Source organism: Melanerpes formicivorus, unplaced genomic scaffold (genome assembly GCF_026170545.1).
Source record: "Melanerpes formicivorus ecotype bairdi unplaced genomic scaffold, bMelFor1.0.p_v2 SCAF_7, whole genome shotgun sequence".
Classification (NCBI taxonomy): Eukaryota; Metazoa; Chordata; class Aves; order Piciformes; family Picidae; genus Melanerpes; species Melanerpes formicivorus.
In genome coordinates this window covers 7035664-7051665 of record NW_027142359.1, presented here as the reverse complement: position 1 = coordinate 7051665, position 16002 = coordinate 7035664, and the positions used below count along the sequence as shown (strand labels likewise).

Here is a 16002-nt window from a genome sequence, read left to right as displayed (position 1 = left end):
AGGTGACACACCAAACAATAGTGCAAACTTGAACAAGTGCTGTAAAAGGAAAGTCATCATATGTGAGCAGGAGAAGACGGACCTGAAATATGGCGTACATGATGCAGGTGAGCGGCCTGTTGTGGGAGTACCTTGCCACGTTGAAGATGTTGAGACCCCACTTATTCAGATCTTCCAGTTCCTTTGGAAAAGAGAAAAAGACAGCAGTTACATTTTATTCCAGACAGTTCTGCATCCCTGGAGGGATTTCCAAGTTGTGTGGAGGGCCATGGGTTAGTGGCAGTGCCTTAGCAGTAGCGAGTGGTGTGATGGTGAGCTGTAGGTGAGCAATTGGGCTTGATGATCATAGGATCACAGCATGTTAGGGGTTGGAAGGGACCTTCAAAGATCACCAAGACCAACCCCGCAGCCAGAGCAGGGCCATAGAATCTAGCACAGATCACACAGGAACACATCCAGATAGGTTTTGAAGGAAAACTCCACAACCCTAGGCAGTCTGTTCCAGTGCTTTGTGACCCTCACAGAGAAGAATTTCCTCCTCATGTTGAGGTGGAACTCCTGTGCTGTAGTTTATATTCATTACCCCTCCCAAAGGTCTCTTCCAACCTCAACAGTTCTATGTTTCTGTGATTTATCTCTTCCAGCTTGTCCTCTGCCCTTCCCCAAGCAGTTGAAAAGATGTAAATTTAATCTTCATCATTGTAATTATGTACTTAACAAATTACATGAACACAGAGTAACTATGAGGGGCTGAAGCCAAAGCACTTGTATGAGGAGATGACATTTCTCTGTGTGGCTGGGGAACGATTTGTGATGAGTGTTTCCAGGTTGCTCTGTGATAGAGACCAAGGCCCCACAACCAGTTTTCCAGGTACAGTATTGTTACAGATCTTTGATAATTATTTTACTCAGCCTTCACCACATTCAAACTCATTGAATGGTTTGGATTGGAAGGGACCTTAAAGATCGTCCAGTTCCAACCCCCCTGCCATGGGCAGGGACACCTTCCCCTAGCCCAGGTTGCTCAAGGCCTCCTCCAACCTGGCCTTGAACTCCTCCAGGGAGGGGGCATCCACAACCTCCCTGGGCAACCTGTGCCAGTGTCTCACCACCCTCATGGAGAAGAATTTCTTCCTCACTGCCAGTCTGAATCTCCCCTCCTCCAGCTTCAATCCATTCCCCCTCATCCTATCACTACGAGCCCTTGAAAGAAGTCCTCCCTCTCCTTCCTGTAACCCCTTTCAGGAATTTATGAACATAATATATCCTCTTGGGGTCTGATACCATTAACTACAGCATTTGGCATGGCTACACCACTTCAGGAATACGAATTCCAGTCCACCCAACCAGTCCAAGCTGTCTTCCAGGTAATACCAATTCTCCCAGAAGAGCAAGCAGCTGTCATACCTTGGCCAGATGGTCCTCCTTTTCTGTTTTCACACCAAACCGTGAGATGCTGGTGTTATTTAAGCTTGAACTGTGCATTAGTTTTTTCACTCCACTGATCTGTGTCATGAGCTGCTGCTTTTTCTTCTTCTCTCTGTCTTTCTGGGTGGGAGAAGGAATCTCCACATCATTCTGCTTGTCTGTAACAAATAAAGGTGAAATGAGTCAACATCATTTGTAGGATGAGCAGCCACCACAACCCTCCAAATCCAACCCTTGGCTTTGCTGATTGCATGGCACTGCACACCAGTTCAAACCCTTGTGCTTCTGCGGGGTCACAGAATGGTTTGGGTGGGAAGGGACCTTTAAGGTCATCTAGCTCCAGCCCCCCTTGCCATGGGCAGGGACTTCCACTAGACCATGGCCCAGTCCAATCTGGCCATGAACACCTCCAGGGAAGAGGTCTTCTCTTAATTTTGGGACCAAACTGAACCAAAATCCAAGCAGAACAGTCACACAACCTCTGTGTGCCCTCTGCAAAAACCTTCCCACTGAGCCCTGCTGGGGTATGAAGCACCACACTGCTTTCACTGCAGTCACTGTTAAGATGCATCACCTGGGACAGGGCACGTGTCCAGGAGCTACTTCTCCATGCCTGAAGGGCATGAAGTTCTGCTTATGGCTACATCTCAGTTGACTTTTATTACCTATTTTCAGGAAATTTAGATTAGACCTAAGGAAGAAATTCTTTCCAGTGAGGGTGGTGAAACACTGGAAGAGGTTGCCCAGGGAGGTTGTAACAAACTGGTGTCAGTGACTATTAGCAAAGATTTGCCCTTTACCAGTATGTCTAGAGAAATCCCCAGTGCACAGCCCAAACTCAGGGACAGCAAGAATGTTCCTGCATGTTAAGTAGGCACCTCATGGGGCACAAACATGGCTGTGGAGATGTGGCAGATAAATGTCTCCACACATCCTGCTGACTGCCTTTCCAACTGCTGCATTGGCTGCATTAAAACAGATACAGTAGCTCATTACTTTCATCCTACCCATTTTTGAATGAACTTTTATCAGAGGTCACTGCAACCTCCTTGTACCTTTGAATTTCTGAGGACCTCTGAAGTGCCCAGACATGGAGGCATTAGTTACTTTTGCCTTGGCTTAAATAAAAATATCTGAAATCAGAATTAGCAGCTTGCCTACAACACAGCAATTAAGGAAGAAGGCATTATTCACAGGCACAGTCGGGCTGACATCAGTGGGTGTTTCCCTAGTGTGTTTTTGCTGAACAACAGAAGGATTTTCCCCTCCGTAATCTCCTTAGCCATGACTAACGTGAAGGCAGCGTCAAAGGGACATTCTGGAGCAGAGAATATCTGATTTGTTAACTCATGGCCCTGTGGTGGTGGCAGTGGCAACATGCCTCACCCCTTAGGAAAGGGCATGTGCTGAAAGGTCAGAGAATCAGAGAACTGTAGAATTGTTTGGGCTGGAAAAGATCTCTAAGATCATCAAGTCCAACCATCAACCCAACACCACCATGGCCACTACACCATGACAAAAATTGCCATGTCCCCAGGTTTCTTGAATGCCTCCAGGGATGGTGACTCCACCACCTCCCTGGGCATCCTGTTCCACTGCCTGACCACTCTTGCAGGGAAGAAATTGTTCCTAATCTCCAACCTAAACCTCCCCTGGCACCATTTCAGACCATTTCCTTTCATTCTATTACCCAATACTAGAGAGAAGAGACCAATCCCCACCTCACTCCAACCTCCTGTCAGGGAGTTGTAGAGAGAGAATCATGATCCTTCCCATTTGTGTAATGTGGCCAGGGGTAAACCCACTGCTCTTTAGTTCTGTCCTTTATATGGATCTAAAGCTGGTGTCCTTGCTCTCACCGATCAAAATGTGACTGCAGGGCTGGTTTCTCTGCAGAGGACATTACTTCTTCCTGCCTTCGTCTGCTTAGTTAGTGAAGCCGTAGAATCCCAGAATCCCAGCATATTGGGGGTTGGAAGGGACGTCTGGAGATCATCCAGTCCAACCCCACTACTAAAGCAGGGGCACCCCCAGCAGCTTGCCCAGCATCACAATGCCCAGCTGGGTTTGGAAGCTCTCCAGAGACAGAGACTCCACAACATCTCTGGGCAGCCTCACAATATTTTTCCATCTATCCAGATGGAACCTCCTGGGTTCCAGTTTGTGCCCATTGCCTCTTGTCCTGTCACTGGGCACCACTGACAAGAGTCTGCCCCACTCTGTCCTCCTGCCCCCTACAGGCCCTTTAGCTCTGGCTGAGCATTGAACGGGTCCCCTCTCAGGCTGCTCTTCTGCAGGCTCAACAGCCCCAGGTCTGTCAGCTTTTCCTCCTCACAGAGATGCTCCAGGCTCCTTGTTCCTTTTGAACTGGGGAGCACAGAACTGTACTCAGTACTCCAGAGGTAGTCTCACTGGGTCATAGTAGAGGGAGAGAACCTTCCTCAATCTGCTGGCCACTCTTCTTCATGCACCCCAGGAAGTCAAGAGATTGAATGAAGTCACATGCTCTGGTTTTAATATCTGCAAGATATCTCCATTGTTAGGAGCTCAATAAATGTCCTATCCTTGCATTTCCTTTTGTTTCTTCAGCTTCCTTAGCTGTAGACTGAGTTTGTTTAATTTTGTGTTGATTTAATTTTAAACTGAGTTTTAGAGGGGGGAAAATAATTCACAGAAATGTAACTGCACAACTTTGCAAAAAGCTTCAGTGTCCTGTGAAAAACTTGGCTCATTTCTACTTCTTCTTCATGGGAGCAATCAAGTGACAATCTGGAGAGCCTGCATCACTCTGCATTGCAAGATGGCCTTACGTGGATGAGTGGCCCTCACAGCACAGTGAGGATGTCACCGCCACAGAGCATATGAGGAGCAGCAGAAGAGGAATGAACAAGACCATTATAAATATCTAAAGGACAGGAATCGAGAGGATGGGGCCAGACTCTTCTCAGTGGTGCCCAGTGACAGGACAAGGGGCAATGGGGACAAACTGGAACCTAGGAGGTTCCACCTGAACAGCAGGAGAAAAAAATCCATTGGTGTGAGGGTGCTGAGGCAGGCTGCCCAGAGAGGTTGTGGAGTCTCTTTGTCTGGAGAGTTTCCAAACCCAGCTGTGATCCTGGGCAACCTGCTGTGGGTGCCCCTGCTTTAGCAGGGGGGGTGGACTGGATGATCTCCAGAGGTCCCTTCCAACACCCACCATGCTGGGATACATGGAAGTGCAGTTATCTTACCCAAGCGCAGTACAGGGGATCACACAAAAACCATTAGCACCAGCTGATGAGTCCCTGCTGAGACACTCCAGAAACAGGAGAGTATTTATGGGGTTATAGCCTTCTGTGAGGTCCATTAGGTATCATATTGGGCACTTCTGCTGCAGGGCTTCCTGCTCCAGAGCCATATGCAAGAGCCACTGGCAAGAGCTGATGAGGCTTTGTGCAACCTGATCTAGTGGAAGGTGTCCCTGCCCATGGCAGAGAGGTTGCAACTAGATGATCTTTAAAGTCCCTTTCCAACCCAAAGCATTCTGTGATTCAATGAATCTATGAAAAACAAACACCCCAAAGATGCCCTGGTGATCACACTCCCTGGTATGCTGTGTATGGTCCAGGCTCCTCAGCTGCCTGCTAGGCAGCCTTCCTTCTCTTGCCTTGATTATTTTATGCCCTGGATGTCATGGTTAAGCTTAGCAACCAGAGAGGGCCAGTGAATTCCCACAAAGCAGCTACAGATTTCAATGGATTAGTAATGATGGGATGTGGCCTACATGCAGGCAGAGCTTCCAGCTGCAGCTGGCTATGGAAATGTCTTTAACATTCCTTCATGGGAATAACTATGTCACACAGGGAATGCCTTCTAGGTCATCTTCACTGCAGGGGATGAGTTCTCCCTGAGCTCCAGCATTCCACATTTGAAGCTGTTGGACTCAGAGGTATGTGGTGGCCTTGGGTTGATGGTTGGACTCCATGATCTTGGAGGTCTTTTCCAACTGAAACAATTCTATGACTCTATGTGTAGGAAGGTCCTGTGCTAAGCTTTGATTTATATATGCAAATGGTCACAAAGTTTAGAATTTAGAACGAGAATTAGGATGGTTGCTTGAAAACACAGAAAATGACATTTTCATAACAGGGACTGGAACCCCTCTGCTGTGAGGCCAGGCTGAGAAAGTTGGGGTTGTTCAGCCTGGAGAAGTCTCCAGGGAGACTTCCTGGTGGCCTTTCAGGACTTAAAGAAGCCAAGAAGAAAGCTTTGTCTTCATGAAGGATATGAAGGATTCATTCATGCAGTAGTCCTATGAGCTCAAACAAACCCCTAACATGTAAAATAGAGCAGAACTGGGAATTCTTAGCACAAAAAGGACATTAACCTCTTGGAGCAGGGCTAGAGGAGTCTACAAAAACGATCTGAGGGCTGGAACCACTTTTCTGTGAGGCCAGGCTGGAACTGCTGGGTTTATTCAGCCTGGAGAAGAAGAGACCCCAGGGAGACCTTCTAATGGCCTTTCAGTGCTTAAAGAGGTCAAAAAGAAAGCTGGGGACATACTTTTGAGCAGGGCCCCTTGTGACAGGACAAGGGGTGATGGTTTGAACTAAAAGAGGCTAGAGAGAAGGAAAAGATTTTTAATTGAGGGTAGTGACACCCTGTCCCAGGTTGCCCAGAGAGCTGGCAGATGCCCCATTCCTGGCGCATTTCAGGTCAGGTTGTTTGGGGCTCTGAGCAACCTGCTCTAGTTGCAGATGTCTCTGCTGACTGTAGGAAGTTGGGCAAGGTGACCTTTCAAAGTCCTTTCTAACTCAAACCAGTCTGTGATGCTATGAAAATACGCTCTTTATTCTAACTTGTAGAGCAAAAGGAGCAACCAGATAACATCTGAAATGTCTGGGCTGATCCTGCTTATCTGCAGCCTGTCTCTGAAGGGGGAGTCTGCAGCTGGCTGAGGCAGTAGTTGCAAAGAAGAGAGCATGCAGCTGGGCTCGTGTGACTTTGTCCTTTACGTAAGGTCAACACAAACCTCAAATATTGCATAACACAGCTACCAGGAGCTTCCCTCAGTCCACCACAGCAGCACAAGCTTTTGATCTGGAGCAGGCATTCTGTGGACAGCCTTATTCAGTCACTGTCTGATTTTCCTCCCCACATCCATTTTGAAAGTGAAAAATGGCAACATGTAAACGATTTTCTGCCGCAAAGGAAAACGGAGCACAACTATTCACTTGGTAGGTATTAGGCTGCTCTGAATCCTTCTCTTTGAGTCAACCAAAAGCTCGGGATGGGATTCCTTACCCAGGAAGGTGTTGGAAATGTACTCAGACACCTGGTTGCCGGAGCGGCTCATCTCGGAGAGGTGTGTCAGCTCCCGGTTCAGCATCCTCTTGAACTGGGAGGGGAAGAGCAGAGAGACAAAGATGGCATTTTTCTGAATGCTGTTCCATGCTCAGGCAGCTTTATCACCACAGACAGGATGTGAAAAAAAGCAGAATTCTGGAGACATTTGGAATGGAGTCAGTCACATGTGGTTTCATTTAGATACTGCTCAGCCACTAGCACAACCAGATATTTCTTTCCACTACCATTAAACTCTTTAAGGTTCATCTCCTCTAAAGATGCATTTTTACTTTTCACCGTCACAAATAAGAAGGCAACATCCCAGCTCCTCTCTCAGATACTTATATTGCTTTTTACATCCCCACATCCTGCAACCTTTTGTTCTCAATTGCCCAAGTTTGCTCCATTTTGAATTATGTAAGGAAAAGACAATTCCTTATGCCCAGAACAGAGGGGAAATATGCCATCCATCTAAAAATCTGGCAGAAAAAAACCATGTAGGATTTGACCATCCCCCCACCCCCCCCAGATACACACTCTATGAACCTTCCTGATTTCATTGCTGCATCATTTCATCCCAAGGAGAAAAGGAAAAATAAAAAGGGCACATACATGCACACCCCATGCACAGGACATGTTTTGTCTCTTAGCACACAGAAATAAGCATTTTAAAAACAAGTTTTTCTTGGGAGATGTTTTACCCAAGCAATACAGCACCAAAAAGAAGTAATTTATAAGCTTTAGCACCAAAACCAAACAAACAAACAAAAGGCAGCAATTTATAAGCCTTAGCACAAAATTTAAGTCATTTACAAATCTTAGCACAAAAATTAAGTAATTTATAAACCTTAGCAGAAAAATTAAGTCATTTATAAGCCTTAGCACAAAAACAAAGTCATGTAGCACGCACACACACCAAAGGAGTAATTTATAAGCCTCAGCACAAAAATGAAGTAATTTATAAACCTTCAGGATTGAAAACCCACCTTAATATAACCCCAAGATACAGACAGCAAATAGTTTGCTTCAGGCATTTTGGAAACCTCCACGCCACTGTTCTCTGCAAATCCTCACGGAGAAATCACCGGGCAAGCTCCTGGGACACACCGACACCCCCACCCCCCACCCCCCACCCCTTCCCTTGTCCAGAAAGGAACAAAAAAACCAAACAACCCCAAAACCCAGCCTTCCTCAAAGCCTGAGATCGCCCAAAGCCCAGCAGTTGCTAATCCTAGACAAAGCCAAGCCTGGCAAGAGCATCTTTGCAGAAGAGCTGCCCGTGGGTGTTATTTGCTGGCCGGAGTGAAGACTGCAAGCAGGGATTGCATGAAGAAACCAGAACTAATCCCAACGTGTCCTGCTCGGCTGGCTGGAAGCACTTATGAATTATGGATCCTCCTGCTTGCTTCGTTGGCTGAAGGGGGGACCCCTCTCTGCAGCAGCTTTGCTCAGCTGAGCTGCAGCGCACAAAAATGCTGCTGCTGCTGCTGCTATCGGAGGGGATGCCAGCTTCAGGAACACAGCCATCTTTTGATGGAGGAAGATTAAAATGGAGGAAGAAGCTCTGTGCATATTTAAATAAGGGGGGGGGGGGGGGGGGGAAGGCAGCAGGCTGGGTTTGGGTTTTTTTTGCCTTTTTTTTGTTTTAAATCCCTTGCTGCTTTGTTTTAACCCTTTCCACTGCAGAGACTGAGTGTTTTCGAAGCAAGAATTCATGGATGGCTTTTTAAAAGCCTCGGATTTCAATTTCTTCAGGGTGACCATAATTTTTTTTCCCCCTCCCCTTAAAGGGCAAAATGGAGCCATGGAGCAAAATATACCTTCACACAAAGTAGAACTATTTTTCAGGCATAAACCTTAAATCTGTAAATCAGCCTGCAATTCATGCTTTAGTTTTTTCTTACAAGAGCATATTTCAAGACTTAATCCTTGATTTGTGTCTCCAATAGAAATTAGGAAGCAGTTGCTGTTCTTTGAGCCAAGATTTAGTCCTTGATTTGTATTTGAAGCTGAAATTCAGAAGCTGTAGCTGTCCTTTAGGCCCAGATTTAATCCTTGGTTTGTGTTTTAAACTGAAATTAGGAAGCTGTAGCTGCCCTTTTAGCATCAAATCAGAAGGAGAGCTCCTTGTGCTATGAGTGTCACACAGATGCCAGTAAGGAACCACCACTCATGTCCAGCATCTACCCAGCCTTAAGATGTCCTTGGTGACTGCTGGCTGCAATATGCCAAAGGACAGCAGCCAGGGCTCCTAAAACCAAATGATCTCAATGGTCTCAAATGATTTTCTTCCTCCAGCAGCCTCATTTGGTGTGACATCATGGGGCTGGGAGGCACAGGGCATGGGGGGCAGCTTGTGCTGCATCACAGCCCTGTCCCAGCTGCAAGAGGTGATGGGCAGGGACCCGCAGAGCCCACATATGGCATGGTCCAGCCACTGCTCAGCACCAGCCAGGTGGGACTCCTGACTTCTGCTCAGCCTTCTGCCAGAAGAATCACACAGAGCAAATGAGGTTGTGAACCAACCTTCTTCTCTCCTTAAATTCATAATTATCAGAGGTGGAAACCTGATGTCACCTCACTTATACCACCTGTATGCACCAAAGATGGGTGCTACCTGCTTGGGCTCTGCCACCACCATCTCTGAAGTTTCCTCCTGCAGGAACCTGCCAGTGTGAATGTCACACAGCAAGGCCTCGTGCTCTGGCTTACTCAATCAGTTTAAATTTGGTCTCATGGAACACGGGCAGGATGGGAAGGATTCCATCTCAAGGGATATGGTCAGGAGACAGATGGGAAGGATGCCTTCTCATGGGATACAAGCAGAAGCAGGATGCAAAGGATGCTGGCTGCCCAGGAGGGCATCCCACAGCGCTGGGTCGTGGGCTAGGTCTCCACTGAACTTCATGCCAACCAAGAGAGACAAAAGCCTTTCTGACACTCCTAAGAGAACCCCTAGCAACAGGGAACGGGTGGCAGCGAGACTGAAAGGCAGGAGGAAAGCTGTGGGAGGAGGAGAGGAGAGGTCTGACCCACTCATTCCTCACAGTGACGTATTCCACTGGTCACGAGCAGCAGCCACCAACACGTGAGCACTCCCACAGCCTGAAAGTGAAGCATGTGCTGAAACATCTCCCTGGATCGAGGCCTTTATGCTTCCAAGGAAAACACCACCACCAGATGATCATGCAAAGAGCTTTTCAGCGAGGCTGAATCAGTCAGGTTCTCTATACAATTGCCCCTTTCAGACACATGATGCCAAGTGGAGGACAAACAGCTGTGGCAAAATGTCCTTCCCTCACAATTGGCTTCACAAAGTAGCAAGGGTGCCTGCTGCCTTGCCACAGAGGCACGAATCACTGACATGATCTGAAAATTATGCCAGGGGAGGCTTAAGTTCGATATGTCTTTCCTGCAAGAGTGGTCAGGCATTGGAACAGGCTGCCCAGGGAGGTGGTGGAGTCACCATCCCTGGAGGCGTTCAAGAAACCTGTGGACATAGCACCTGGGGACGTGGTTTAATGGCCATGGTGGTGTTGAGTGGATGGGTGGACTCAATGATCTTGGAGGTCTTTTCCACCACAAACTGTTCCACAATTCTGTGACCTATCTGAAGACATACATATATTTATTTTATGATACCTCTAACTGGTGGGTGTCAAGAAGACGGTGCTAAGTTTCTTTTCAGTGGTGTCCTGTGATAGGACAGGGAGCAACAGACACAAAATGGAACACAGAAAATTCCACCTCAACACAAGGGAAAACTTCTTTACTGTAAAGGTGACAGAGCCCTGGAGCAGGCTGCCAGAGGTTGTGAAGTCTCCTTCTCTGGAGACTTTAATCCCAAATCTGTCCTCATCACGTCTTCCAACCAGCCTTAATCTTGTTCGCTCCTCATCACCAACCTTTTATAGAGCAGACAGCAGCACTGCAGCACTGCTAAAAGGACTCTTAGGGCCAAACTCAGCCAAGACACCCACGGTGCTCTGAGAATACCCACATGCTTTGCAAAATTGATTGCACTTTACCATCTGAGTGATGCTGGCATCTAAGTAAGGGTTCACTTAACAGCCTGATGGCCTTTGAAGAACACCACAGAGTGAAGCATGCTGATGGTACAGACAATAATTGCCTCTTCACAGTGGGTATTTTGGGTGTATCCTGAGCTTCCCCTGACACCAAGTACTCTGTAGTGACACCACTTTCCCTGAACTGCTTTGCCCCTTGCCTTGGCGAGGGGTTGAAGCAGGAAGCCTATCACTGCCTCTCTGCACAGATCAATGACTGATGTCATCTGCAAACCTCTGTAACCATCCCTCTGTTAAATCGATCTGACAGCAAAGGGTAAAGCAACCAGATGGCAGGGCTAGCACTGAGAATGCCAACTGCTCTGCTGAGGAGCACACACAAGTGTGGCTGCTCTAAGAAGCTCGTGCACCAGCCCAGCATGGCTCTCAAGCTTGGCCATCATGAGAATGTTATTTGCATCATTAATAATCACCTCCCTGCCTTTGACAAGGGGAATGAGCACCGAGAACCTCACTGAACAGATGGGAACTGGGGTGGGCATAAGGCAACACATGTGCACATATGAAGATGCACAGGAGAGATGTCTTCCCAAACTCCCTGACCCAGAGCAAGCCCCCAAATCAGCACAGTCTAACTGCAGATACAACCTTCTGATACCCAAAGCTGCACCTATAATGTTGGATTAGGCTCACATCTTGTCCAAAACCAAAGCCTGGACGAAGCAGGAGCCACCAGGAAGCTCAGTGGTGGAGCTGCCCATCCCACCCCTGGCTGCAGGTGTGGTTTTAAATATTCCTGAGGATGGGGGAAGTCCTTCTGTACTTAGCACTGGGTGGCCACACCTCCAATATTTGGTTCAGTTTTGGGACCCTCACCCCAAAAGGACCTTGAGGGTCTGGAGTGGGCGCAGAGAAGGGCAAGGAAGCTAGCAAAGGGTCTACAGAACAGGTCTGGTGAGGAGCAGCTGAGGAAACTGGGGCTGTTCATCCTAGAGAAAAAGAGGCTGAGGAGAGACCTTCTGGATTCCTAAAAGTCCCTGAAAGAAGGTTGAAGTGAGGTGAGGGTCTGTCTCTTCTTCCAAGTAATAGAAGAGAAAATGCCAGGAATGTTTTGTTCACTGGAAGAGTGGTTAAGCCTTGGAAGTGTCTGCCCAGGGAATTAGTGGCATCATTCAAAAAATGTGTAGATGTGATGCTGAGGGACATGGTTCAGTGGTGGACTTAGCACTGCTGGGTAAAGGGTTGGACTCAATGATCTTAAAGGTCTCTTCCAACCGAAATGATTCTGTGATTTCACAATAACCCACAGCAAGAGTGGCCATTCCCGGAGGTGTTCGAGCTAACATTTGGACATGGCATTTTGGGACATGGGTTAATGGCCATCGTGTTGGTTTGACAGTTGGACTTAATGACCTTGGAGGTCTTTTCCAACCCTAATGATTCTATGAAAGTCAGGAAATGGGCCTGAGGTTCCCTCCTCTCTAACCCAAACTCAGATCACAGGACCTAACACATTCACGCAATAAGATGTCAAAGAGATAAAGCCCTGACTGAAACTGTTACTAACCAAAGACACATGATGGGAGAGTTGACCTTCCCAGTAAGTCACTGGGGTCTGAAACCATCTGGAGGGTTGTGTGAGAGAAAAAAAAATTAAGAAATCATCTCATCATGTGAAGCTTTCCTGTTTTGCAGGCTCTGAAGTCACTGCAGAAGTCATCTGAAGCAAATTAAGCCTCCCAGAAATTGAATCACTCTTTGATTACCAGCAGTGACCCTTTCCCATGAGCTCCATGGTAGAGGGAATCACATCTTCTTTCCAGCTTCCCAGTCGTGTGTGTGAGTGCTGATTTCCTTGATTACCACTGGGAAAGTTCACTCACAGTTCCTCTCTTCACTGCCCACGTTTTCCTCAGCACTTTTTCACAGAACCATAGAAATGTTGAGGTTGGAAGAGACTTCTGAGATCACCAAGGCCAACCGCTTGCCTACAGCTCACAATCCCACCACTGCTGATAAGCCACTGCCAGTCAACCACAGCCCTCAGCACCACATCCATGTGTCTTTCTTTTAAATACCTCCAGGGATAGGGACTGCACCACCTCCCTAGGCAGCCTGTTCCAGTGCCTGAGAACCCTTGCTGTGAAGAAATCTTTCCTAATATTCAACCTGAACCTGGCACAACTTGATGCTGTTTCCTCTTGTCCTGTCACTAGTTGCATGTGAGGAGACACCGAGCCCCCACCTGGCTCCAACCTGTTTTCAGGGAGTTGTAGAGAGCAATGAGATCTCCCCTCAGCATCCTTTTCTGAAGACTAAACACCACCAGATCCCTCAGCTGCTCCAGACCATCTTAGTTGCTCTTCTTTGGACATGCTTCAGCACCTGTGTCCTTCTTACCATGAGAGGCCTAAAACTGAACCTAGTATTCAAGGTGTGGCCTCACCAGTGCCAAGTAGAGTACAACTTCTGGACACACTATCCTTGATACAGGCCAGGATGCTGGTGGCCTTCTTGGCCACCGGAGCACACTGCTGGCTCATATTCAGATGGCCATCAATCCACACCCACACTGCCTGTTTCAGAAGCTAGAATTAAGCTTTTGCTTCCTCAGCTGCAGTAAGGGGCTGAGTGCTGGCTCTGCATCTACACCACATCTACAATGCATGGGAGATTGGTGTCAGCAACAGTGACTGCATGGGAGCTCCTTCAACCACTTAGCCGCTGGTCCTTCAGCCCATCCTAAGCAAAAGCTCTGCAGGCAAAGGTTGCTTGCCTCCATTTTCATCAGAGAATCACAGAATGGTTTGAGTTGTAAGAGATCTGAAAGATCACTCAATTCCATTTCCCCTGCCATGGGCATGGACACCTTCCACTAGAGCAGGCTGCTCAAAGCCTCATCCAACCTGGCCTGGAACACCTCCAAGGAGGCAGCATCCACAGCCTCCCTGGGCAACCTGTTCCAGTGTGCCACTACCCTCACTGTCAAGAATTTCTTCCTAATCTCTGGTTTAAATCTCCCCTCTTGCAGCTTCAATCCATTGCCTGTCATCCCATCACTACAAGCCCTTGTAAAAAGTCCCTCCCCAGCATTTCTGTAGCCCCTTCAGGGACTGGAAGGCTGCTCCCTGGAGCCTTCTCTAGGCTAATCAGCCCCAACTCTCTCAGCCTGTCCCCATAGGGGAGGTGCTCCAACCCTCTGATCTTCTTTGTAGCCCTCTTCTGGACCTACTCCAACAATGCAGAGTAGGAAATTTTTGCCTAACTTATGACAAGATTTGGCAGATTTAGGAGCCCAAGAATGCTGGAAGCATGCTGGCTTTGGGGCCACTGCCGGTGATACAGGGTGTAGTCCATGGGAGCATCCAGCCACACATGGGACATCTCCCTGGGCCTTCAGCATGGAAAATCCCACCCTTCTGGCTCTTTAGGACAGAAAAGCCTCCTCCTTTCCAAGGAAGGTTAGGGAAAGCCATGCAGAGGCACACAGAGTTCTCAGCATTTCCAACCCCACAGCAGCTCCAGCTATGGTCCTGCTGTTATTCCTGTTCCAGTTCCCCCTTGGAGCACAGCATCAGAGGTGTTCCTGCTGCTTTAGCGGGAGAAGAAAGACAGAAGGATGTATCTGCTGCTGATGTAAAGCCTTTGAAGTCGATTTCTACCAGCTGGGCTTCCCTCAGGCCAAGAGTCCTTATGCAAAGAGGCTGCTGAAAAAAAACAACTTGTAGTCATTTGCAGGAGCTGAGGGCAATTTCAAGATAAAAGAGCTGTTGAGATGCTGTGGGGCTCCAGCCTGGAGTAGCAAGGGAGAGTGGGGTCCCACCCCACACTTTGATGGAGGAAGAATCTCAGTGCAGATCTGCAGTGTGTAAAACTGTTTATAAACTCTGTTCCCGGTGATCCACCCTTCTGACGCAAACCTCACAACCCTCGCTCTGCCACTGCTCCTAGAAAGCCCCAGAACAAAAGGATTTGTGGTAGGAGGGTGACTTTCCCCTTTGATTTCCACCCCAAGGCAGCTGGGATGAATCCTGCTTAGTTTAATTGCCCCAGTAAATTACTCCTGGTCCAGAGGTGCAATTAAACTTTGGTGTAACTCCATTAATTTCAACAGCCTTAAGTACAGGTGACGGCAGGGGGGTGACCTGCTGGGAAGCAGCTCCAAGGAGAAGGACCTGGGAGTACTGGTGGATAACAAGTTCACCATCAGGCAGTGATGGGCCCTTGTGGGCAAGAAGGCAAATTGTCTCCCGGGGTGTATAAAGAGTGTGGCCAGTATGTTGAGGGAGGCTTTCTTTCCCCTCTACTTTTCCTTAGTGAGGCCATATCTGGAGTATTGAGTCCAGGTCTGGGCTCACCAGTTGAAGAGAGACAGGAAACTACTGGAGAGAGTCCAGTGGAGGCTGCAAAGATGCTGAGTGGCCTGGAGTATCTCTGTGAGGAGGAAAGGCTGAGAGACCTGGGGCTGTTGAGCCTGCAGCCTGAGAGGGCATCTGATCAACATTCAGCAAGAGCAAAAGGACCTGTGGGGGGCAAGAGGATGGGGCCAGACTCTTCTCAGTGGTGGCCAATGACAGAACAAGGGGCAATAGGCACAAACTGGAACCCAGGAGGTTCCATCTGGATAAGAGGAGAAATTTCTTTGGTGCAAGACTGCCAGAGCCTTGGAGCAGGCTGCCCAGAGAGTCTGTGGAGTCTCCTTGTCTGGAGAGCTTCCAAAGCCCCCTGGCCATTGTGATGCTGGGCAGGCTGCTGTGGGTGCCCCTGCTTTAGCAGAGGGGTTGAACTGGTTGGACTCCAGAGGTTCTTTCCAATTGCTACCATGCTGGGATTCTCATGGGAATAACTGGGTGGCCAGCAGTGGGAGGTGGGAAGAGCTGACACTCACCTGCCCACATGACAGAGCCAGAGCAAGAGACCAGCCGGAAATTATTTAGAAGCAGGAGGGAAATTACTCATGGGTGCATACGGCACCAGCTCGTGTGTAATGCTTTTGTCTAGACCTCTGGTCGCTGGAAGGGGATGGATGTGACGCTCATGGGCTGCTGCTGATTTAAAGAGAATGAGATTCATCTCACTGCCTGTTTGAGAAGGTGGAAGGAGTATCTGTGAATACCCATGTCTCGCTTCCTGACACGGATACCTCATTCCTGTGTGGCGCAGAGATGCCAAACTCTTCAGGCAGGCAAAATCCTTGGAACTGGGATTTTGCCTGAGCATA

At 48.2% G+C, this 16002-nt stretch overlaps 1 protein-coding gene across 8 annotated transcripts in view; it reads right to left on the bottom strand.

The window, feature by feature from the left end:
- PDE4B (phosphodiesterase 4B) overlaps nt 1–16002 on the bottom strand; it is a 288611-nt gene that overhangs the window by 12004 nt on the left and 260605 nt on the right. For 7 of the 8 annotated variants that reach the window (XM_068140841.1, XM_068140842.1, XM_068140849.1 and 4 more), the window contains 3 exons: nt 6712–6805; nt 1408–1586; nt 83–181 (listed from right to left, as the gene is read on the bottom strand). In XM_068140841.1, the coding sequence (XP_067996942.1) occupies nt 83–181; nt 1408–1586; nt 6712–6805 (372 nt within the window). Of the gene's footprint in view, nt 1–82; nt 182–1407; nt 1587–6711; nt 6806–7739; nt 7862–16002 lie in introns of those variants that run through there. The other variant, XM_068140847.1, reaches the window with a different exon arrangement.